This window comes from Lepus europaeus, chromosome 15 (genome assembly GCF_033115175.1).
Source record: "Lepus europaeus isolate LE1 chromosome 15, mLepTim1.pri, whole genome shotgun sequence".
NCBI classification, from domain to species: Eukaryota; Metazoa; Chordata; class Mammalia; order Lagomorpha; family Leporidae; genus Lepus; species Lepus europaeus.
In genome coordinates, this window is record NC_084841.1 from 78,496,943 (window position 1) to 78,522,915 (window position 25,973).

Below are 25,973 nucleotides of genomic sequence, written 5' to 3' on the forward strand. Positions count from 1 at the left end.
GGGGCCGGCACTATGGTGTAGCAGGTAAAGCCACCGCCTGCAATGCCAGCATCCCATACGGGTGCCAGTTCAAGTTCCGGCTACTCCACTTCCAATCCAGCTCTCTGCTATGGCCTGGGAAAGCAGTAGAAGATGGCCCACGTGCTTGGGCCCCTGTACCTACGTGGGAGACCCGGAAGAAGCTCCTGGCTCCTGGCTTCAGATTGGCTCAGCTCTAGCCGTTGTGGCTAATTGGGGGAATGAACCAGTGGATGGAAGACCTCTCTCTCTCTCTCTCTCTCTTTCTCTCTCTCTCTTTGCCTCTCCTTCTCTCTCTATGTAACTCTGATTTTCAAATAAAATAATTCTTTAAAAAAAAAAACAGATGTCTTAGATCTAGCCAGATAACCCGGGCTCTGTGGTATTGATGTGGTATTGATTTTCCTGCCGCATTGAAACCTGCTCCATGACCTAGTGAGAAGAGAGAACCCTGTTATCCGTACTCAGTCCCAGGCTCAGACCCAGTGGGAACCTGGGGAGGAGCGTCAGTTAACGTACCAATCAGATGTTTGAATATGTTCAGGTCAGTCTGAGGCCTGGAGCTGCAGCCCCCGCCCCCACCTCCGCGGTGAGAGGGGGATAGGAGCCCATCTTCACCATGGGTTACTTTTTGTTCTGGAGGACCCCATGGAATTCTCTCAACTACAGCATTGTTCTGTGTCATGATTGAAATTCCAGTTCGCAGACAAGACAGATGGCAACCTTGATGATAATTAAAAAAAAAAAAAAACTAAAATATAGCATGTCAAACCGTGGCAATTGAGGAAATTCAACCAAAGAGCTTAATTTGTGCAAGGTAGACACAAAATAAAGGGCCCCCTGGGTATGAATTGCTTTGCACGGCTAGTGAAAGCTTTCTGTGTTCTCAGAGGCACAGCAACAAAGAGGTGGTCCCTGGGTCTCCCCTACACACTACACATTTAACATACCACGTCCAGCACACCGTGCCGCTTGTCAGCAGCAAAATGACCCTGGAGAAAGCCCACCCCCAGTGGATCAGGATGAACTCTATTCTGGGCGCGTGAATACCATTCACCACCTTTTGAGTGACTTTAATGCTCGAACCAGTGGTTTGCACAAACCAAAGTTGTCCAGTTGCCCCCAAAACACGAGGAGGGTTGGCACAGACTTTCCCACAGTTCTTGATCGATATGTCAGCATCCTGACCTCAAAGGGCAGGAGCTGAGAGTGACAGAGAATTAGCCAGGCACTTCTTTAAACCTGTGGTGCTGTTTTGAAGTTTGCCAGGAGAGATGCCTCTTGGAGACAATTCTAGGACTGACTTTTCACCCAGAGAAGAACTGCAGAGCCTTAAAATCTGGGTAGATGTAGTTACTAGTGTGTATGTTCCTTAGGTTTAGTTTCATGAGTTAGGGTTAAAGAGTCTTTTTCTAATGTTAATTTCCTTGGGAGATTTTTCTTTTTCTGCAAAATTCTGTGGTGTAGAAATGGAAATGGACCTTGGTATGTAACAAGTTTGACCAATGTTTTTAAGTACCTGTTTTACAGTAGTTCTGTTACACCTAACTAGGTTTCTGGGTTTAAAGACCTTATTAAAGGGACACACAAGTAGAGTGAAGCTAAACATTCCTGATTATAAACTGTGAAAGTCCACAACTGTGGTTGACCTTGACTTTGAAAAATGCTGACGGTAGAGGAGGACAGTCCCCAAATATCAGGCAGGTTACCTCCCCTGGGGGTGGGGGAAGGTTTTTGCTTCCTCTCCCCTCCCTTGCTCTACAGTGATACAATGATGTGCTCCCCTCCCCCTGCTCTGGGCGCCCCCTTCCCTTACCTTGATTTCAGCATTCCCGACCCTGCGTTATAATTGTGTATTTACATGTCTATCATACCCACTAAATTGTGCATGCCTTGAGAACTGGACTATGTCTTAATCATGCTTATAGCTCCAGCGTAAGCAGAGCAGACAGTCAGTCAGTAATGAAGGCTTCAAAAGGCCTTCTTAGTTCTCTCTGGAAAACCGTCAGAGTGGAACATTGCCACGTTCTCAAAGCAGGCTAAGATGGTTCTAGCTGTCCTGGGAGTTAAAGCAAGCGACTCTGCAGCGCTCACCCTCATGCAGTACTGCCACAACTTCTGTCTTCCATCCAGGCCAAGTTGTCCCCGCGTGTTGCATTGCTAAGGAGGGGCATGGGCACTTTTGAGCCAAAATGATGGGACTTAAGGAAGAGCCATGGGTAGTCACAGGTCTGCTTTAGTCTTAGGATAAAAATGAATGACAGGGAGAAAAATAGATGACATTATTATTATTTTTTTTTTGACAGGCAGAGTGGACAGTGAGAGAGAGAGACAGAGAGAAAGGTCTTCCTTTTGCCGTTGGTTCACCCTCCAATGGCCGCCGCGGTAGGCGCGCTGCGGCTGGCGCACCGCGCTGATCCGATGGCAGGAGCCAGGTGCTTCTCCTGGTCTCCCATGGGGTGCAGGGCCCAAGCACTTGGGCCATCCTCCACTGCTCTCCCTGGCCACAGCAGAGAGCTGGCCTGGAAGAGGGGCAACCGGGACAGGATCGGTGCCCCGACCGGGACTAGAACCCAGTGTGCCGGCGCCGCAAGGCGGAGGATTAGCCTAGTGAGCCGCGGCACCGGCTTAGATGACATTATTTATATTCCCATCCATTCAGTAGGCTCTTTAAATAAGCAAAAATGATCAGAAGCAAAATACACCTCAACCTTGACTGCTGCCTTCATTGCTTGCACTTCTGGCTGCATGGCCTGGGTGACAGGGGCCGGCATTCTGTCACCTCTGTCGCTCTGCAGAGCCCAGCACACTGTGTGGACAGCACCACCCTATGCCACCACCAACCCCACGTCTCAGGTACTCTGAGGAAGCAGAGCAGCACACGCAGGGACCAAGTGCAATGGTAAAAGGATGGAAGGAAGGAGTAATTAAGGAGATAATTAGTGGTTGGTTCCATCACTGGTACTTCTCTGATTGTTTTTGCTTGTTTAAGTGGCAGATAATCAAAGCTGCAAAATTCAGGCCCTGAAAAGCCAGTCACTTAAAGCATTATTTAGCAAACCAGATAAAGCACTTTAACTGTGTGTGGCCACTTCTTAAAATACAACCAGTGTCTGCTTTTCAGTGGCAAGTTTATAGATTTTGACAGTGGGCATTTACTATCATTTTGGTTGAAATTGCTGTTAATTTTTAATTGTTTTGTACTTGTCCAGTGGCATAAGGATGCTTTCTAAATTACTGAAAAATAACACAGCAAGTGAAGACCTGATGTTGGCATCCATTTACCGACAACCATCAAAAGATGACTTTTTAGAAGGAAAAGATAACTAGAAATTAAATATAAAATGGCCTAGGGTTTATTTGGCACATCAGGAACTTTATTTTCTCCTCTAGAAATCAGATATAAGCATAGAAAGTCAGACTCAAACAGTTTTCAAAATATATTAAATGGAAACCTAGAAGCAAGACCTTCCCCAATAAGGGTGCCATATCTTACCTAAAATTTCCCCCATTAGATTCTAGAGACATCCAGTCTGGGCACCTTGCAGAATACTTAGTGTCCTAGAAAACAAAAGCCTGGTTTGGTTAAGCTCTGTGAACTGCTTTCCACGTTCACATAATAATATGAGGGTATATTAGATTGTTCAGTGTTGACATTTGTAAGTTCTATTGATTCTGCTTTCAGAATCCACCCAGAAACAACCACTCTGCACCACCTGGATTATTGCAAAGGCCTCCGGACACTTCTTTGCCTCTGCCATTGCCCTCTCGGCCTTATTCACCCAACAGCAGCCATCAGAGCATTTCACTCCTGAACTCGGATCTTTCCGGAAGCTTCCTCACCCATCTAGAGTGAGAGCCAGGTCCTCTCAGAGGCCCGCTTTTCTCCCCACACATCCTTCCTCTCTCATCTGCTTTCCCTTCTCTACCCTACCTCATTCCACTACTCTCCCGGCCTCCTTGATTGTTCCAGAAATCACCAGGCTCAGCTGCTGCCCTGGCCATTACAGCATCTGTTCCTCTGGGTCACCCAAGACTCACTCCCTCACCCCCTTCACTTCTTTGTCCTTCTTGTCATCTTCCGGTGAGACCATCTCTGCAGCCCATTTGAAAATTCCCCATGGGCACCAACACTCCTCGTCACTGTTCTCGCTTTATTTTTCTCCCTAGTCCTTATCACCTTCTCAAATACTGCAAACTGTATTTATCGTCTGAGAGAATGCCTCTCTGGAAACTCCATGAGATCAAGGATTATTTTTTTTAATTGTTTCATGCATTGCTGACTATCCCCACACATAGAACACAGCCTGCCTGGTTCATGGCAAGAAATCAGTGTTGGTTAAATGGGTGAACCTGTTGTCAAAACATTACCTCACATTTCCTGTGTGTGCGGTCGACTCATGAGGAAGATATGCGCCCTTATTGGGGAAGGTCTTGCTAATAGGTTTGCATTTAATATATTTTGAAGATTGTTTGAGTCTGACTTTTTATGCTTATATCTGAGTTCTAGAGGAGAAAATAATGTTCTTGATGTGCCAAATAACACCTATTACAATGTGTTTTCATGAACAAAGTAGTCCTTTTTTGAACACTATCTCCCATGGTATATGTAAACTGGAATTGAGGGTTGGGCAAGAAGACTGAAGCAAGTAGGGGAATAAAAATTTTGATAACACAGAGGCTAAGGCAGAAGTCAAATTTCCACCAGACCTTGAAGGTTCCCATTCCCTATTCCTCATTGAAAATTCTTCTCAAGACCCCCAGCTGGGAAGACTACCCTAATGTTAAATTACGCAATTATCCTGGGGTGCACGAGGCCCCATTGAACTCACACACACACATAGTAAATCTCCTTTTTTAATATGAAATTAATAAGTTAATGGTGAGGCAAAGTTGGTGTAGCTCATTTTCAGGATTACGGTACAGAAAGTAAATACACTGCTGGGTGGGAATACATAGCTTCTGTGTCACTGATAGCTAATAAATTCCTTCCCATTAAAATTTAATTGAAAATCTTCACTGATATTTAAGCTTTCGCAGAAGTGTAAACTACTGTGACTACAACTCACAATGCATTTAAAACAATTATTCTTTATCATTAAAGTTAATAATATGCACATTAACCTCTTATGTGGGCTAAATCAATATTATAGTTTAAAAGATATGACCTCTGGACAGTTTTGTCTAAATATTGATTTCATTGTCATTTGTATAAGGTATCAAACAAATTACATGCTGCACTGATATCATTAACGCTGCCCCTACAGAGCCTCTGACTTTCTGGGCTCTTTTAATACAGGACATGACATTACACAAGTGCGGAGGGCATCAGAGAACATCATTGCCAAATGGACAGGATGGGACAGTGGCAGTGTTAGAGTCCCTGTAAACAGGGAATAACTTAGAAATCCTTTACTTTCAGAGGACAGAAGGAAAAAAAAAAAAAAAAAAACTACAGCTCTTTAATATGCAGATTGGTCGTTGATGGGAAGTGTCAAATGACAGAAGTTTTGTGCCTTAGAGGGTCTGATTGACCTCCTGGTGATTCCAAATATATCTGGAGAGAAAGTAACTCAACCTGAGTCTGATTCAACTTTGGAAAATCCTGCAATTGATCAGATTTCCCGTGATTGGAAACTATGTGCAGAAGAGAGCATGGGCTAAACATTCCCAGTGGCCATCATCAAATTAAATAAAAGCTAGCGTGGAGATGCCTGTCCCATTTTTCCTCCTCATTGGCAGCTATGGTGTTATTTTTGTTTTAAAAAAGCTGCGAGTTGAAATGCCAGCTACATAATTTGCTTTTTTTCCCACTTTTTTCAGGCTCTAAATTACTGTGAATCATCATGATTGCTCTCATTGTCCAGTGATATCTAACTCCATTTTGATATTGGTGGTTTTTTATTGTTGTTGTTTTTAAGTTTTAAAATTGTGTCTCCCCTTTGGCTGGCTGTAAAACTTTTGGGGAAAGAGATGTGGCCATGCTGGTGAAGTGTGCCCCTGGGGAACTATGATACTAAAAACTGCACCCCCCCCCCAATCTCTCCTAGGTAAAAGTGACCCGTTCTGTGTAGTGGAGCTCAACAACGATCGGTTGCTCACACACACGGTCTACAAGAACCTCAACCCCGAGTGGAACAAAGTCTTCACATTGTAAGTGGCCTTGCCCATGGCTTCATTGGAGGGCAGGTGTTCGGTTATATTTCTTGTTGAGATTGTGCACGCACACGTGTGTGGGTTTATTCTTTCCTGAGTTGCATCTCCGTGCATCTGGGCTGCCTTAGCTAACAGCAATGAATTTCCTAACCTCCTAACCTTCCAGGGACTGAAACCTGTGGAAAGAGTGTGTGTGTGTGGGGGGGGGGGGGGGGGTGCCATGTGTCTTTGTTTCCAGAGACTTTAAAAAAAAAAAAAAAAACTGTGCTTTTCTATGATTTGCCGAGGGGTTTTGCTCCCATCAACTGATTGGCCATACTGCTTCTTCCTTTTATACTTTCTTTTGAAATTCGTCCCCATCGCATTGACCCCAAGGGGACAAAGCTCTGTTTGTTCCATTGCTGAAATCAGGAAAGAACCCAGTCACCAGTTCCGGGCAGATGTTTCAGTTTTGCCTTGTATCATTTTAGCACAATAAGAATATTAAGTATTGTTCCGGAGACCCAAACACCCTTCGAGTTAATTTTTCTTTTGTTTTAAAGAGTGTGTGAATCTTCAGTCGTGCCCTGCTGAAGCTGCGGATGCTACCCCAGAGTATCTCTCAGATTCCAGTCTAAACTGGGCTTAAGAAATGAACAGGAAACAAAGAAAAACTCTCCCAACAAGAGGACTTCTTTAAAGTTTTCTAACGTAGTGTAATTTTTTTGTATCAGAAATTCCTTCTATTGCCTCTGCATAAGCGGCAGTAACTGTTTAGCTTTCATTAGCTGACCAATTGCACTTTAAGGAATCCCAGGTCTATAAAAGGATAGCGTGGTCAGGAGACCGGTGCTCCCACGCGGGTTCTGAAGGGTGTTTTTCTCTGGGATGTGTCATTGAATGAATAGGTTTGATTATTATCAAAGCCATTAATTGATTGTGGCCTGATAAGCCTCTTCCCACACGGGCTTGTGGCTTTTCAGTAATGAATATATTCAGGGGTTTTGTGTTTGTTTTCTCTTAATTCCTGTTTTCTTGGTAAACAGTGAGATCAAGGAATAAATGCTGTCAACAATTTACACTTATTTTTTCAGAAACAAAAATATGAAGAGCTCAGCCGGCTGTTTATTAACATATATTGTCTTTGGACCCTAACGGAAGCTACTTGATTTCTAAATTCCAGGGTGGTACAGTAGCTGTAAATGTTACATTTTCTCCATTCTGTTTCCTGTGTTTGTTAAATTTTACTGTAAACCTAGCGGAAATTAAATCAATGTTTTGGTGAGAGCTCTAAACAAAAACAAGATGTCCTATTATTATAAAAAGAAAGAACAGTTATAAAAAAACAAACACAGTGAGTCCTGCTGATATCAGACCTGGTGGAAAATATGTCATAATGATAACAAACATTTTTTAAAAGATCAGTGCCGTTTATTGATTTTTTTTTTCCCAATAATTTCTTCTGTGCCCATTCGGACAAGAAATTATATTTCCTTAAACAACAACAACAACAAAACACAGCTCGAAATTACCGTGGTGTTCAAAGTTCTGGGGGACAGAACCTTCCTTGTAGGTGACTAAATTGCATTATGGGAAATTCTGTCAGCTACCAGGCTACCCTGTGCATATGTGTATGCAAATCACACACACACACACACACAAATCAGCTGGAGCTATCCAGATTTTCAAAACCATTCCAGTCCTTGTTTTCCACTGATGAATTTTTTTTCTCATCTGTGTTTATTATGCAGCAACGTTAAAGATATCCATTCAGTTCTCGAAGTGACAGTTTATGATGAAGATCGGGATCGAAGTGCTGACTTTCTGGGCAAAGTCGCTATCCCATTGCTGTCTGTAAGTTTTATTCACCTGACACACTGGTCTGTGTTGCTTTTGCTCAAGGAAAAAAAAAAAAAAACCCTCAGCTCTGTGTCTGTCATTTCTCAACCAAGGTCTGTAATAAGAACACTAAAAATTTTAACATACTCAATTCACGGCCATGTTGAATCCCATGATAGTTAATTTTTCCTGACAGACTTGATCCTGGTAATGAACAGGTACTTGTCAGAATTGCCACAGTTGTTTTGGGTTCTCTGTCAGTTTCAGCAGCTGGGGGTCAAAGGTCAGCGAGGGAGGGTATTCAGTGGAGACCGCGAGACAGACGGCTGTCATGTCCTTTTCCCGCAGATTCAAAATGGTGAACAGAAAGCCTACGTCTTGAAAAACAAGCAGCTGACAGGGCCAACAAAGGGGGTCATCTATCTTGAAATAGATGTGATTTTTAATGCTGTAAGTCTTAACTTTGGCTTTTTTGTACTGCTAAAGAGTTCAGTTTCATGAAAGCTTTTGTTCCTGATTCGTAGAGAATTTCTGTCATTCCTCATTTTCTCTAAACCTTGATGTATCCTGGAGACTACGCTTCTGCCAGCGCCTGGCACACCCACACTGTCTGTGGTCGGCCGCGGCGGGCTGCTCGGGCCGCTGCTGGCCGGCGAGCAGAGCGGAGTGCGTGCGTGTGCCACTGTAGACATTTATATTTTATGAGCGCAGCAGCCAGCACTTTGAAACTGTAGAAATGATTGCAAATTGAACTGCATGAAAAACTTGTAAACATTTGCACTCTATTAATCCATAACAGACACATGTGTTGATGTGTAGGTAAAAGCCAGTTTACGGACATTAATACCCAAAGAACAGAAGTACATTGAAGAGGAAAACAGACTCTCTAAACAGGTAAAAAAAAAAAAAAATTGAGGCAAGATGACTCCCTCTGGGAAGGCCTGATTGAATCTGTAAAACATCTAAGTAAATTCAAATAAACTTCGGTGGTCTGGGGGGAGGGAGATGGTGGAATTTTTGATCATCTACTTATTGCAAATGGCTTTCTTCCTTTTTCCCTTTCTTGCTCTCTCCTCTCTTCCTCCCTTTCTTTGGAAGATCAAACAAGGACAATACCAAAGTAATAAGTTGGATGGGGTGCCGAGGAAAGAAAGGGGATAGTGCAGGCACGGCGTATACTGGTTCTGTAGTCCTGTTGGCCACAGAGTGATCATTTTGAACAGAAAATACAATTTGATTGCCATGGAATGTGTAAATGAGATCACCAAAGGCTGAGGTTCAGAAGTATGTGCAGACCACCCACAGGTATGCGGCAGGTGTGTGTAAAGCGAGCCCCTAGAGAGCTCTTCCTCTAAGCCAGAGGAGAGGGGCTCCCTCGTTTAAGGGAAACCTTCCTGCTAATTAGATTTTAACCATGATCTTTGAGAAGTGAACTTTTATTGGCATTTTAGCTGAGCAAACAGGAAATCCCGAAATCAGATTTTCTTCTACGATGAAGAATTTTTCAATTAAGCCTGATATCCACCATGATAGTTTTAAATTAGATTTGATACCAAGTTGAGTACTAAGCTATCCCCTTTTTCTCTGTCCACTTAATAAAGCTAAACTAGCATCCTTATTGTGGATGGGAAATTTACTAGACTGATTTGTACCTTGGAATACTTAATGATTTTTTGTGACATTAGAGACCTAAAAATATTTTTGTTTTTCATCTAACAGATTCATTCTGAGCAGTGAGATTTTAAGGCAGTGTGTGAGTTACAAATGTAATACCAGTCTAAATTGAAATATAAATTATATTTCTCCACAATTAGAGAGAAAAATAATAAAAGTAGCTTTCAAAGGCAGGTGATAGGTGCTAAGGAGGAAAACAAATAGGGAAGATTTTTACTTGGCCTGAAAGAAATTTCAGTCTTAGCAACCTGTTAAACTGGTGTGCACATTACTTGCGTCTGTGCTGATCCATAGCTATTTTTTCAAGGTAAGACCTCAGTAAACTTATCGACTGCTTTAAAATACCACACCAGCATTGAAATTTGCATTTGGAAGAAGCAAAATACTAACTTGCAGATTTATTATTCTAACTATTAACACAGCTGCATGGAATTTTTGAACCATTGTCTAGTACTGGAGGTATTCTTTTTACAGTGAAGTTGTATACAGTTTTGAAATTGAAATCGTATCCATTCTCATGTATCTTTTTAAATAAAAGATTACCTAAAGCTTTTGATCACTGTAGAATTTTCTCCAGTTCCAAAAGTATGGAAAATAATGAAGAAATATAGATTAATGTGTGTATGTGAGAGAGAGGAGAGAGAGAAGCAGAATGAGTGATAGGAAGAAATGGAGAAATCAAGCTAAAATAGTGACAAAGTTTTGTTTTCTATAATAAAATAATAATACTCCATAAGTTTCTAAGACCCTAAATAAAAATATCCCAAGTTATCCATTTTACTTTTAAATATCTTGAAATTAAAACATTTAATGGATGTTAAAACCACAATATGATTTAAATGTCTAAAATTAATGTGTTCTCAGCATGTAACAAAAAAAATTTAAATCTGTTAGAGATGTATTTTTCTTGCGAACAAAGGTTGTCCAACCTACATAACGCTATTTTTAAAACACATATTTTGGTAAGGAGTTGGTCTCAGAAGTCAGTTCTTTTTGCCTTCTCCAGAAATGCTTCTTTTCCTGTAGCTTGTGAGTCAAATGGCTTGGGATGGCTTGCACCCTTATTAACTTTCCAAATCCTTTTTAACGCAAAATAAATTTAAAGAATTTTGCAGGGTACCTGATGGTTTTTAGGTGTGCGTGCAGATTCTAATAAGAGTTGCATTTTCCTTCCAGCTCCTACTAAGAAACTTTATCAGAATGAAACGCTGTGTCATGGTGCTTGTGAATGCTGCCTACTACGTTAATAGTTGCTTTGACTGGGATTCACCCCCAAGGAGTCTCGCTGCCTTTGTGGTATGATCACACTGTATTACTTACATTGGTATTCATTAAATTCAGTAATCGTGGCTGCATGTTTCTGTGGCTATAGTAACAGTTCTGTTGATGTGGCCATTTAAAAACTCCTATTTTGAGACTCGACTGGACAGATTTGCCGTGGGCAGGGACCTGATGGATTGTACAAGGTCTGAATCCAAGAATACTTCTCCCTCCCCTCAGATTTCCGGAACGCGAGACATCTCAGCCAATGTATAATTTTCTCTGTGACAGTTAAAAAGTGAAATTTTTGCATATTGCATAATTCCAGAATCCCAACAGGAGGGCCAAGAAAAGTCTTCAGTATGAAAAATAATAACAGGAACAGGCTTGACCATCCTCGGTGGGCTTTTCCTTCGTTCCCTAGTTATTTTGTCAAACTATGAAAATCCTTGGCAGGAGAATGCTCGTTGGTCGTGCTTTAATATGTGAATCAATTGGAAGTGGAAGTGACCTATTTAAGAGATGGTGTGGTATTTCTGAGGTTTTCAGTTTTTGAAAAGTCACCGGTGAGCAGGTGATAGGTCCAAATAGCCCTCTAACAGTGTTCATCTTGCAGCCTTTTACTTTGATTATTCGAAAACTCACGATGAGACCTCCTGGCAGGGTTAGAAAATCCGAAAGAACACTACTTTCCTGTGAGCTTTTGCTGGAATTTTCTGTTCTCCCGTTATTTTTGCTTATTAAGGATTTTTAGTTTGGAGTTTCAGTGGAGTCCTCCTTTTGAAATCTTTTATTTTTGTGTTTGCTAGAATTATGAGTACCTTATGTTTCCTTAGAGTTGCCAGCTTGGTGAAATATGACTTTATGATGGGCACTTACAAGAAGAGCCTTAATTAGTAACAAATCAACATTTTAGTATTGCCATTCAAATGAGGGTGCGCACATCTGTCTAGTACTCTGAGCTCTGTCTTCCTCTCACGCCTTGTATGGGACTTTCATTAATGTGTGAGCACAGGAACAAAGAGTGTGTATGTCCCTTTGTGTTGTAAGTTACCAGAAAGTTAGGCAGCCTGCTTCCCATAGCCACGTTGTTGTCTCCTTAAAGAAAGCAATTGTCATTATCATTAAGTTTTAGGGGGAAAAAAAAAAATCTCCTTCTCTCCATAGCCTGTTAGCAGCTCTCTCACATAATAAATATATCAGGGTTCTAGGCAGACTTTGTTCTGCTTTTTCACTAGCAAGAAGCACTTTGTTGTTCGTGAGAAAAAATGATATTGAGTCTCTATGTATAGTCTCTGTGTATATTTTACATCATTACTTCCGGGTTCTGTGGGGTCTTAGCAGAGTGGTAAAATTCTACTCAAAAGACGATGCTGCCATTTTTGATTCGCTCCTTCCCAGTCATTCCCCACAGCTGTTTGTGAACACAGAGGAATGCACAGGTGTGCTTTATTTGCTCAGGAATATTTGGTTTGAACCCGTTAGCAGTCACAGTGTGTCGTGTAAGTCTTCCTAGAACTGTGTCTTCTGGCGGTCCCTCGGGTCAGAGGTGTTCAAGATGGCTGCCTAGCCCCCCCTCCTTTTTTCATAATTTCCTTCTTGCTCTTAAAAAATAAACAAAAAACCCATCAGATGCCAGAATTCTTGGAAACTTGGATCCATGTACTCGGTCATTCTTGAGTGACCTCCGGAAGAGGCAGATTTCGCTAGGGATGAAATGGGATCCTGTGTCTCTTAGCCGGTGGTCAGATTCAAGCCTGTGGCACACAGGCCACGTGTGGGGGCTTGCAAAACCTGGGAGCCGGTCGGCGAAGGGTGTGCTGAGCCTGCTGGTGGAAGCAGGCTGCCAGCTACAAAGTGAACACAGGTGAGGAGGAGTTCTGAAGCAGTAGCATCAACTGCTGCATTGGGGAAGAGCCCTGAGTTGCATTCTCCTGAACGCGATTAAAACAGTGAACAAGGCAGCCAGACGTCATTGATGTAGATCTGAACTGGGAGCTGATGAAGATGGGAGCCCCATCGCTGGGCCTCCCGTGGCACCTGCACTTAGTAAGTGCCCCCTACAGCAGACGTCTGGGTCTGCTGACCAATCCATCCATCTGAAAAGGTTTCCTTGGGGGGAGAAACTCATTCTTGAACGATGCCAGATCAGTCAAGGCCTACTGTAATAAAGCTAGTTATTAAATCATAATAGACATAGCTTCACGCTATTGTGTCATTTTCCCTGGAGTTTCTTTTTGAATTCTAAACTCTTTCATAATCCTTTGTCAATCATCTGTTTTAACCTCAGGTTAAATTCTGACACAAAAAGATGCTTTTCTAATAATAATAACAATAGTCATTAGGTACTTGCTATATGTGTCGAAGAACTGTTTATTGTGCATTAATGAATTTCATGTCCCTGACAACCTTATGAGGTGGATGCCAGTATTTTCCCGGTACACAGAGAAAGAAACCAAGGCACAGAGAAGTTAAGTTCCTTGCAGAAGGCCACACAGCATTCTCTCCTCCCTTAAAGGAGCTTTTAAAATATACGCCTTACAGTTTTAGTATCTCCACAATACAGAGCAAAAGCTACTGTGGGATTTGTATTAATCTTATAGATATGGAGTAACATATTTTAAAATTAAAGGGATCAGCAATCTCACTGCCTACCCAGAGCCTTTTGGGGCCAGTTTACTGGAAAGAACTGCTCTCCACTAGGAGAAATGTGTGCGCAGCACCCCATTGTCACAGACATATTGTCCTCGTCACTCCCTGTTGATGGCTCATGGGTCTATTATTATAATATTGGGTCCACGTGGCCCACTCTGTCATCAAGGCAGCTGCCTCAACACAGCGCCTGCGTTTGTATCATTATGCAACTTGGTCCTGGGCCCAGAGCAGTCAATGTGTAACGTGGAAGGGCCAGTTTTTAATTCCTTTTTACTTTTGGCTTTTCTGATTTACTGTCCCAAAAAAAAAAAAAGTGTAGAACAATGAAATCAAAACTGAAAACAAAAAAAAAATTTTTTTTTTGGTCCATTGTCCATGAAGGCAGAGAGCTCAAGAAATGCAGACTAAGCACAAGCCCTGTCTCCTTAGCGCCCCCCACGTGCTGGGGAGGGTATCTCAAGCCTCGTTGAGGCTGTAGTGGGTCTGCAGGTATGGGATCAAATATGGGCAAATATGTTTCTGGAATGTTCTTGTTATTGTGGGCAGTGACCTAGGGCTTTATGTTTTATCCTAAATCTTGGCCTAGAAGCGAATACAGACGTGTGTGGTACAGGAGGCCTGTTCATCTTCGAGAATCTTCTATTGCGGACATGGGAATGTGTCCTAAATTGGACCTAATTTTCATCAGGCTCTTGACCAGACATTTGTGTTCTTGTGGATGTCAGTGGGTGCAACATGGGAAAAAAAAAATAGAAGCATGTACATTCTCCCTTTCTTTTCAGCATGTCATTTCTCACTATAATGAGCGCAGAAATAATTGGACAACTGAACTATCGGTAAAAGGACACACTTCAGTGTGCGTCAGAGAATTATTTTACAGGACAAACTTTAATCTTTAAATGTGATTGTAGATAATTTGTGGTACCATCTGTCCATTTGGAATTGTTTTAGCCTTTTCTGTCGTTATACAGTAAGTGCCGCTGTGTTTAACATTAACATTTGATATTTTACACATTTCATTTTGTTCTGCTGTACGGTCCTTGGGGAGTGGCGCGCTGGTGCTACATGAGCGAGACCAAGTATTGATCAGTTAACATTTCAGCTACATTTATGTATGTCGCAAAATTAATGAAAATGCCAGACAAAAATGTCAGAGTGCACAAAAAAGGTAGAATTTAAATTTGGTACCTTAATGAAAAGTCTTAAGATGTGCATTATCAAAAATGTCCTCTTGCCTTTCAAGTAGAATTTCTAACAGAATAACTGAAGGGGGCCACATATTTTACTTAGAGGAACAATGAACATGAATTATGAAGAGATGTCAACTCCTGAGAAGTATCTTGTGTTCCAAAACGGCGTGTTTGAATGCTTAAGTCTGAAGTCATAAAATCCATTTGTTTCTGTTCCTGTCTGGAGAGCTGCTGGCTTCATCCCTCCCTTCTGACCAGCCCAAGAGGCAGGCTTCCTCCAGAGAGTCTCCCTCTAGCTTTGCCTTGGTGTCCGTGTGTGTGTGTGTGTGTGTTTCAAAACCGAGAATTCCCTCTGCAGCAGTTCATCGGGACCACTCGGGGTCATTCCTCGTTCCTTTCTGGGTCCTTTGCTAATGCCCAGTTTCCCTTTGCTTCCAGCGAATTTGTGCTTTACCTTCATTCAAGCCGCATTTTAGAAAAGGAGCACGCTTCGGACAACAGCTACCCGGCAGAAAAGCTGGGCGATTATGCAGGAAGAGAGAGAAAAAACAGAGATGATGTATGCAAAGAATGGCACGAGGCAGCTCTGTGTGGCTAAATGATTGTTTTTTGAAAATAGAGGAGGCACTAGCGAAAGAGGAGAAACTGGGCTTGCAGAGGCAATGAGAATACAGCACAAGGACTGGAAGACAATAGGTTCTTAAGGATGCCTTATTAAAGACTTCCTGTGTAGCAAGTGTACTGCTATTGAACTACTTATGGATTTTTATAAAAATTATTGCAAACCAGAGAGACATTTTAAGTAGCCTTTGTGGTCAAGGTCTAAGGAGAGTATTGCTTAAGAAGAAACGGTAGTGGAAAACAAAGATGGGTCTCTATCACCTGTAGTTCAAGTGCTGGCATTCCCATTGCTGAACAATGAGGTGCAGGGTAATTATACTGGATAAACTGAAGGTCACTGTGAGTTTATGTCCGTCAGAAATTACTGTTCTGACAATTTAAGGGCCGTCAGTAATGCCTCACCAGCAAAAGTTATGCTTCAAGTCAAGGGCAATTTTAAAATAATTTTTATACTTGTAGAAGCTGTTTGGTATTATTGCTACAATAGTTTCAGAAAAGCCAGAATATGAAAAACTATATGTTCTAAATATGTTTTTGTTGCTTTCCACACAACAGCAAAGTAGAAGGACCCCGAAAATCAAAGAATCAAGCACAAAAGCACAATGGTCTACAATTGATGATCCTGTTGTATAATTAGGAATGTATCAAAAATCCTGTAAATCCACACTTCAAGCCCCTTGCCTATCTTCCTTCACTGTGCTCTCTCTTGACATAAACACTAAGTTCGCTAAACAGTGTTTCCTTTCTTCTATATAAACTTTAAGTTATGTTAAACATTTCCTTTACAAATGTACAGGGAAGGAAAGAAAAAAACTTTAGTGTAGAATTTCACTGATTTAGAAGATTACCATATACCTCCAGAGTTACCTACAATTCCTTTGATGGAGTGAAAAAGTATTGACACTTGGAAATTTCTAGTACTATATTTTTTTCCGGTAGGTTGTATGCACAATTCATACATTCTGGCATATCAGATCGATACTCAAAATATACGTCTTTTCCCTCAAACATCTCATTCCTAGAGAACAATTTTTTCAAATGTTTTCTGAAATTACATTAAAAAAATTAGGTTTTCATAACCATTACCTTTCACAAAGCATTGAGTATAAATTCTTGGAATTATTTAAAAGCCCCAGCCCCCTCTCACCCAAATACCTTAGATTAGAAGTAAGCTGGGTTGTAAGTTGATCACTATGAGCTAAAATCAACCCCATTCTTAGAAAATGCAGCAAACCAGATAACAATGGAACAAAACATTTTCTCTCATCTTTTTCTGAGGAATGATGCTCTAGTTCGGTTTGCAGGCTTATTTGAATGTATAGTCACTTTCCCTTTGTTTTTGTATCTATTATATATGCAACAACAGTACTTTTTCAAATCAGAGCTTTGTTCTCTTTCAATGATGCTAACGTCCTTTTTTGTTTATTTTAATAGATGTCAGCAAAAGGGTTTTCTGGTCTTTGGAGGGAAATAATCGCATAAGCCACAGGGTCTGCTACTCTGAAAAGCTTATTCCTCCTCAATTTTGTTTTATGTTGACAATGAGTTTAGTCTCAATAGCAGGTCATACTCGTGTTTTCTAGGGTCTCTTCTGCCTCCTTTGTCCCCTAAGTAGGAATAGGTTGCTGTAATCTGGAGACATTTTCTTCTGAGTAATTTGAGGGTGATAAACTATTCCACTTTGATTTTCATATATAGTGTTGTTGTGCCGTAGTATCATCAAGCATAAGCCTCATCATCATAACTATGATAGTGCATCAAATCCAAGAAATAGCCTTCTCACGAACCTTAATGGTGCATGCGATGAAAGCTACGGCGGTGGGAGATGTCAGAGCTCCTGGGAGTGGTTTTCTGGCTCTGTGGACACTGTCCCGTTTCACCTCAAGCTGCTTCCTTTCGTGACCTACCAGATGGCTTCAGCCCCCAACCATTTGTGAGACCCTTGGATCTCTTGTATGTGCTTCGTATTTTGCAACCGAGTTAACTAAGGATCAAGAAATTATAAAATAACGCATCAGAGATGTCTCACTGTTGGTACCCAATTTCCTAAACCGGTGTTCTTGTCCTCTGAAGGAATTCCCGCTTTCCAATTTCAATTTCAATTGTAAGGGACACACACGCTGAGCAAAACTGCAAACCATATTCCATTGCGGCTCACTATTATATAAAGAATTTTACAAAGGAAAAAATTTAAATGAATGAAATTACTTATATAATTTGTTTTAATAAAATCATATAAGTAAGAGTAATAACTTTTCTAACAATGCAGCTCACAACATAGATATGGTCAGTAACACCTATAGTCATTAAGTTACCTCTGCATGTGTTTCTTTTTTTTTTTTTTAAGATTTTTTTTATTTATTTGAAAGATACAGTTACAGAGAGAGGGAGAGGTCTTCCATCCACTGGTTCACTCCCCAGATGACTGCAACAGTTGTTGCTGAGCCAATCTGAAGCCAGGAGCCAGGAGCTTCTTCCAGGTCTCCCACATGGATGCAGGAGCTCAAGTACTTGGGGCCATCCTCTGCTGCTTTCCCAAGTGGATTAGCAGGACACTGGATCGGAAGTGGAACAGCCAGGACTTGAACTGACACCCATATGGGATGCTGGCGCTGCAGGCCAGGGCTTTAACCCTCTATGCCACAGCACCCGCCCTGCACGTGTTTCCATACCCCTTTTTATTGGGTCTACGTGAAGAAATAGGAACACAAATGATGCGTCATTTGTCTATTGTCACTAGTTGTAACACCATTCCTTAGAGTGACGAATACATTAGGACCAATCTACCAAGTGAGAAGCTAGCCTGAAATTTTGTGAAGGAAAGTGTTTCTGCTTGGCCTTGTCTTTTCTCTTGCCATCGTCTTACCACATTTTACCATTACAGTAAAAATTGGAGGTAGACATAGTGGTCAACCTTTGCCTTAGGTGGGCTTGCGGCTTATGACTTGGCTTTGCATCTCCTGCTTTATTGTGATGACAGGTCTAGCACTCAGCAAGGGGTAACAGTTAGAGATAGATAACAGAATAAAGATGTTCACGATGGTCATCAACTTCCAGCTCATAGGGAATAATGACAAAAACCAGAGAAAAGCTAAGGATCAAAAATGGAAAGCGTTAAGTTATGAACAGATATTTGGATAAAAATAAAAGCCAAAAGATTGTAGAGATAGCACATGGCTTTTATTTGCTCTTTTCCCTCATTTTAAAAAAAATATTTATCTATTTGAATGGCAGAGTTACAGAGGGAAAGAGGAAGAGAGAGAGAGAGAAAGAGGTCTTCCATCTGCCGGTTCACTCCCCAAGTGGCCACGACAGCTGGAGCTAGGCCAGTCCGAAGCCAGGAGCAAGGAGCTTCTTCCAGGTCTCCCATGTGGGCACAGGGGCCCCCAGCACTTGGTCCATCTTCTACTGCTTTCCCAGATGCATCAGCAGGGAGTTGGATTGGAAGTGGAGCAGCCAGGACTTGAACTGGCAGCCATATGGGATGCTGGTGTTGCAAGCAGTGACTTAACCCACTGCACCACAGTGCTGGCCCTATTTGCTCTTAAATCAGTGCTTGTTAACTTTTTTTTCATATCCCCCCCCACCTCCAGTAAAAAATTTTATTTAATTTAAATGAGAAGAGTAAAATACTAAGGAAGAACGTTTGTTCAGAGTATTGTGCTTTGGAGGCCCACAAATGACTATAATATCTAAGATTTGAGTTGCTCCCCACCCCAAGAATTCGTTTTTCCCCTTGGGTGTCATTTTGCTTCTACTGAGAATGTATGCGCTAAACAAGCTTTAATGGAAATTCAGCCATGTATGCTTTCATACTTGTGGTGGTAAAGTCCAGTTTGGAATGTCACTAGCCAGGAGCTTCTTCTGGATCTCCATAGTGCACATGTAGTTTGCACGTGGTGGAAATCATTCCCCTAAGAAGCCAGTCTGGAGAAACAGAATTTGTGATCTCTATACAAAACTATTGATTACATTGGAGTCTAATTAAAGGCAAAACGTTTGACTTTGCAAATTGAAGAATTTGATCTCCTCCTTTATGCAAATCTACACCAAAGTTTGCTTTCTCCCTCCAGTTCGAAGGGTGCCTTGCTGTGCTTCACCAAGATGTAGCAGTGGGGTGAACATGAATTCTGGCCTTAGTACATAACTTCTCTCATTATGCAGGTTTGATGGATTTTATCCATACATTGCCTGGTATTTATGGCTAATAGCCTGACTTTATATTCTTAAATGAATAGCATATGTCAGAGATGTAAAAGCATACTTCATTAGGCTCAATTACCTATTAGATCTTCATTGGAAGGGCAGGGAAAAGAGGTTATAGAATAGAAAAGTTGCTTAAAACAGTGAGGACACTTGTTCTACTTATTTCTCTGCATGGTGGATTACTCAGCTCACTATAGGACTCAAGAATTTCTCAATACTGTGCAAATATTTGAGGTTCTGTATCCCACATTGCTATCTACAAGCAATGCTACCTTGTTTTCCATAGTTTATATGCTAAGCAAGTCCTGCCAAGCAAACTTAAGTCAGTGCTTAAGTGTTTAAAGCAAAGATAGCTCATCCAGTTTTGTCATAAAATGTTGGCAAATTAGTGTTTCCTTTTGTCAATTAGAGAAATCTCTTGGATTAACTTTAAAATGAGGTCACCAAGTAGAAACGTTAAAAGTAACCCATTGATTGTGCACAAATTAGTACCCTCAAGGTTATATAAGAGAGGAGCTTTATTTTAAGGTGGTGGTAAAATCATGGCTGCTACTCAGAGAAGATGAATTCATAAACGTAGAAGTTTAGGTGGCTGTGTTTGCTTTTTCTAATTAGGCAGCTATCTGATTTTGTTTAAATTCTTTCCAGTGGAGTTTGGTTCTTCCATTGCCAGAGCCTGTTGCAAACCCCAGCTAGGGGCTGGTATTTAGAGACCTCTAACCAGGTTCTCCTCACCTGAGTTAGCCTGCACTGTGTCCTTTGCTTATTTAAATTCTCGGAGTCTGAGCCTCCTGCCACAGTTTTTGTGAATCGTGGCTGTTGTGGGTTAAGACGGAACATGTTTCCTAAGATGTCCAGGTCTGCTTGGTGAGACGGTTGCTTCACCTTGCAAGCACATTCCCCGGTAGGGGCACTGCTGTGGGCAGGGACAAAGATGCTCTCCCAAAGCCTCGGCATCTCGTGATGGAGGACCCGCTGTGGAACGGGAGCCTTGGGAAGAGCTAGTAGAGTCCGTGAGTCTCTTGCTGCTTGGGATTCTAGGAACACATGTATTCCAGCCCCAGCTCCAGCTGTCCAATCCCGAGCCTTCGAATGGTAAGCCCGCAGGGCGGGCAAAGGTCCCCTACATCACGTACCCTGGGTTTTGATGAGCTTCTCTGCTAGTTGAGATCACATCACACTGCTGCTCCCCACATCCCTGGCAGAGATGTGTGTGTGTTGTCTTAAGAGCTCTGAAGGGGTTCACTCTGTGTTTAAGTAGGGTGTATTTTAGGCAAGAAATATTATTTGGCCTCTAAGCAGTAATGATGACTCATGAAAAATACACTTCCCAGGTTTCAAACATATATTTTCACAGACTTAAATAAACAGTTTAAACTACTTGTATTGGTCCACATTGACTTAATGGTTGCTGAGATGAATATGTCCCTGGCCTACTTTTCCATTAGGCTACATAAATGTACATGGTGTATAAGTGTATCTATTTGAGTTATTTAGAAAAATTGGTGATCCTCCTTCATTTTATTTTTTGTCTTCCTAATTTCTTTAAAGTTATGTGGATCCAAAATATCCCAGCATAGAATGTAATGGAGTGGTATATCCCTTTACAAAGTAGTGGCAGTAATGAAATAATAATTTGAGTATATTCTGAGATAGGAATCAAATTACGAATAGCAATAGTGCTGTTCACTTCAGTATATAAATTACTATAAACTTGCTGTACCAATTGATTACTACTGGGGTTACTGGAGTGAAGATAGCTAAATTAGATAATCTTTATGAAATGCTTTGAAGACTGTGTTGGAAGGGCCTGTGCATAATTTGGACTTGAATACGATACAGAAGCACAACCATGGGGCCAGTGCTATGGCACAGTGGGTTAAAGCCCCAGCCTGCAGCAAGGGCATCCTATATGTGTGCGGGCTCGAGTCCTGGCTGCTCCACTTCCGATCTAGCTCTTTGCTATGTCCTGGGAAAGCAGTAGAAGATGGCCCAAGTCCTTGGGCCCTTGCACCCATGTGAGAGACCTGGAAGAAGCTCCTGGTTTCGGATCAGCTCAGCTCTGGCCATTGTGGTCATCATTTTTTGAGTGAACCAGTGGATGGAAGACCTCTCTCTATAACTCTGTCTTTCAAATAAAATAAAAAAAAAAAATACAAAGGTACAACCACACAGGTTTTTGTGAGAGCTTGGTAGTCCTTCAGAGTTTGTATCAGCATGGAAAAGTATTTCACTTAACATTATTATTGGAAAATATTCTATACTGGGCTTAAGAGTGAGGGAGGATTCACAAGATGTTGCAGCAAATACATGGCTCTGCCTCCAACAAACACACCAGAGATGGATTTGACAATCCCAGAATTCCATTTCTAATCGACTAGACTGTTTAACTGACATTTAAGAACCTAGGCAATAAAGTAGATTGTAGGCTGAAAAGTCTAGTTTTGCAGTATTTTTAATCCATTGCCAGAGCCTGCAGTAGGATGTGCTGCTTGAGATGTATTTCCGTTGCCATTAGCAGGTGTCCCCCGGTTTTTCTAGACACTCGATAACACTGAGTTCATTGACTGACTCAGACTTCAGTGGCAAGACTTGAAGTCGCGTAAGGGACCCCCCCCCCTGCCATGGTGTTGGGTGAAGCTGGAAGTAAGTACGGTAGATGAGGCATCGTCAAAGGGTGAGTAGGGGCTATGGCTCTGCCGTCCTCTCTCCACCTTGAGATTCATACATCAGATTCACACTTGTTATTCTTGTCATCTTAATGAGATCAGTGTGGGAACATTTCTCTCCTGATTGTCAGAAATGGGCCACTCCGGTGTTTCTCCTCTCTCTCTTGCCTTCCCATGTATTTGCTTAGAAGGCCAGAAATGTTAACTGGTTACAGCAGACAGCCCCAGAGTGTCACAGCTAAGGCTTAAGGATTGCGGGCAGGGGCCACAGCACTGCTGTCTGTGTCTGTCCTGTTGTCTCTCCCTCTCTCTCACTGCCTCTTGGTCTCTTTTTGTTTTCAGACTTTCCTTGGCTACCTTCCACAGCACTGCTGTCTGTCTGTCCTGTTGTCTCTCTCTCACTGTCTGTATCTCTCTCACTGCCTCTTGGTCTCTTTTTGCTTTCAGACTTTTACCACCTGCCATATTTCCCAGGGGGGTTCCTGGGAAGAGAAGGGGGAATTTAATTTCTCCACGGAGGGGAAAAGAAAACGGTACCTGAGTCTGACTCTGCTTGGCTACCTTCCTTCTCCCTGGGTCCGTTGCTGTAATTAATTTTGCACACAGTCTTCCTAAACCAGGTCTGAATGCAACCGGTTCATGTGTCCAAGACAGAGACGTGTCCAGCCTGGAACTAAAAGAGGCAAAATGGGCAAGAAACCAACTTCTGATGCATCTTATCCTCAAATACATTTTCAGATCTTTCCAGAAACAGTCACTGTGTATAATTAAAGTTGCTAGGAGAGATTTTTATCATGTTTTTACATCGTGAATCTCCTTCATTCTTAAGGACAAAGATCAGAAATTATGGAAATATTATTTCAGTGGCCTGGGACTATTGGTTGTTAGATTACAATATAACCACACTGGTTGGGGCACGGCTTTGCTTTAGAGTCCCTTTAACATGATTGAAGAATTTTAAAGTAGGCGTTTTTAATATTTGCTGCCCTCTTAATTATTTCTTGTTTAATGCACCACTGTTAGCACAGGGATTATGAGTTAATAAAAATGTCATAGCATAAGTGTATAAAACACTATATAATTTTCACCAGGTAATGATTAACAGCATAAGGTTATATTAGCAATACTCTTAGCATACAGTCCCTAAATATGTTTGAGTCTCATCTTTTAGAAAACAATTCTGTGCTGCAATTTAGTGATAAATTCTGTTAAGCTCGTTAATGCAACTTTTTTAGGCACATGAATGGTTAGCTTTGGGCCTATTGCTGTCTGAAAAAAATCACTCTATTTTAAAATCAATCCAAAAGTTTTAAATGTTGTCTTGACATTTGCCAGCACATCCTTATTGAGATTCATAGAGAGCATCTTTATCTCGTCCCCCTGTTTGTTAGAAGAGTTGAAAAATAAAATTAATAAGCCATTAGGCCATTATTACGTGATGGTTTTGTTCACATAGATAAATGGGTTTCTTTTCCCCTCTTTCTCTCTAAATAATGTCTCGCTGGCTTTGTTCCGTGCCTGCAGCAGGCTGTAAGTATGTATCTTTATACCATCAGAATGAATGAGAGATATCTGTATAAATTATTGATTTGCTGGAGCCTACCTCAGTGATTCAGAGCTGCAGACTCTGGCAGCTTATCTAATAGAATGGTATAACCAGCAGACTCAAGTTACCTACCACAGCAACAGTCGCCAGTTGGGGGGTCAAATGCCCCTTTACCTTTCTACCTGAACACCTGCAAATTGAGCCGGATCCCATTCAGAATTTTAAGAACAGGTCCATTGTTGCAGGAAGTAGAGTTTGTTTCTGGGAGAAAATTATGCCAGTTCTAGTTCTGAATGAAAGACAAGGCTTTTATTACTCCAGGGATATTAGGGCTGACTGCCTTTTTGAGAAAACAAATTTGCTGTAACTTTATCTGTAATTTAGTCCTGAATGGGTGCAAATAGACCGCACATTGTATGGAGCAGCCAGAAGAAAATAGGGGTTTGTTGAAGCTCCACGGGGCTATGTAACCATTATATTTCCGAGGGAAGTGTTATCGGAGTTGCAAGCTGTAAGGGGGAATATTTTGGCTACAGGCTTAGCATTAAACACCTGTTTTGAATTTGAGTTTAGAGTGACATTGGACAAGAAAGTTTTTTTTTTTTTCTTTTTTGGTCTAAAATTGTGGAAGATGAGAAGGCATCTACTGAAAGTTACCATATATGCTGGCCCTGGGCAGAAATTATTCAGAAATGATTAGGGTCCCTCCTCGTGAGATTGAATGCTAGACCTGGGTCCAATTGTGTTGTTTGGTTTCACTTTTATAAGAAAATCAAATGCACTGCTTTCTATACCTTTTCCAATTACAAACTAAAGTATAGGCAACGTGATTCCTGGAAGAGTCTGATTTATGCTTTGCCAAGGCAGAGTAACATAAAAATTTTGAGTAAGGGATAGGAAAAGGCATTATGTCAGCTGGTGAGCCCCTGGGTCACGGTGTGCAGACTGCAGGATGGAGAAACAATCGCTCACGCTGGTCACCCACTCCTTAGTCAGCAGGCTGGTAGTTGTCATGGGAACACCCCTCCCTGCAGTGTTCCAGTTGATCACTGACTTGGAACCGAACCGGGTAATCAAACATCTTAGCCATGTGCTTGTCCTAAGCTCCAGCACTGTCAGTTAGCACATTCTCCGTGAAAAGTTTGGTTGCAATAGGTCTCTGTTAGCTGGCAGTTGCCATGATTGAACAGTTAGTCAATTTTTCTGCTCCCTACCCCGCCAGCCTCATCTTCACTTACATTCAGAATCCGAGAAGAAATGCATCCAAGAACATTTCGAAGCCCTACTCAAGCTCTACCTTAAGCAAGCTGTTGGGGGTTAATCCAGGCTTTAAGACTTAAGTTTCCTTAATATGTTTTGGCACATATGAGGATAACTAAGCCCCTGGGGTCTTAGTAATTTTGAGAGTCTCTTCCTAAATCACAAAGGAGGTGAAATATATATGGTGAAGCCCGGGTGCAGTAGGTAAAACATCTAGTATGTGAGGGCCTTCTACCCATAAATCCACCCCTCTCTCACTGATTTTTCGTCTCACCATCGGATCCCCCTGGAGTGACACCATCATAATCTCACTCCTACCACCCGCCCTATAGTCCCTGCCACCCTCGGCTTGTGTCTGCCATATTTTATGTCATTGAAAATGACCAATGCCTCATATCATCCTTTAGGATCTGCTGGCTGTGAGTTTCCGGATGTCACCGAGGTAATCCAATGATTAAATCTGTTCTGTAGGGTTGGGAATAGGGCCACCCTTAGACAACATATGTACATTTTATCCCTGGCTGTGTGGACAAAGTATTTCTGATTTTCTAAGCCTCCCAAGGCTGTGACTGTGAGCAGGTAGTAAAAGGCTGGCATTGAGCTGTCGGAGAGCAGCTGGAGGAGTGGAGGAGCCTTGAAGTAACACCGTGTAGGGAATGGCTGGTGCCCGCCACGCACTGGGGCGTCCTTTTTGGTTGGTGAGAACTGCTCCTCTCTCTTCATTATACGATGATGAATATGAAGCAGCCTGGAAGGGAGTTTGTCACAAAGGTTTTCTGAGCCGGGTAGCCTCATTGTGCTTTTCTCTGTGAGATCCAAAGTATAAGCAAAAGCACTGCTCTCCTAAGAAGTGTAACAAACCACCCTTCGCTTCGAAACACAGGGTCTCACCTTCTCCAC

The 25,973-nt window shown here is 41.8% G+C and overlaps 1 protein-coding gene across 5 annotated transcripts in view; it reads left to right on the forward strand.

The window, feature by feature from the left end:
* Window positions 1-25,973, forward strand: part of MCTP1 (multiple C2 and transmembrane domain containing 1) — a 614,838-nt gene that overhangs the window by 436,226 nt on the left and 152,639 nt on the right. For 4 of the 5 annotated variants that reach the window (XM_062212394.1, XM_062212396.1, XM_062212397.1 and 1 more), the window contains 5 exons: window positions 6,069-6,171; window positions 7,905-8,007; window positions 8,341-8,442; window positions 8,812-8,886; window positions 10,843-10,962. In XM_062212394.1, the coding sequence (XP_062068378.1) occupies window positions 6,069-6,171; window positions 7,905-8,007; window positions 8,341-8,442; window positions 8,812-8,886; window positions 10,843-10,962 (503 nt within the window). Of the gene's footprint in view, window positions 1-6,068; window positions 6,172-7,904; window positions 8,008-8,340; window positions 8,443-8,811; window positions 8,887-10,842; window positions 10,969-25,973 lie in introns of those variants that run through there. The other variant, XM_062212399.1, reaches the window with a different exon arrangement.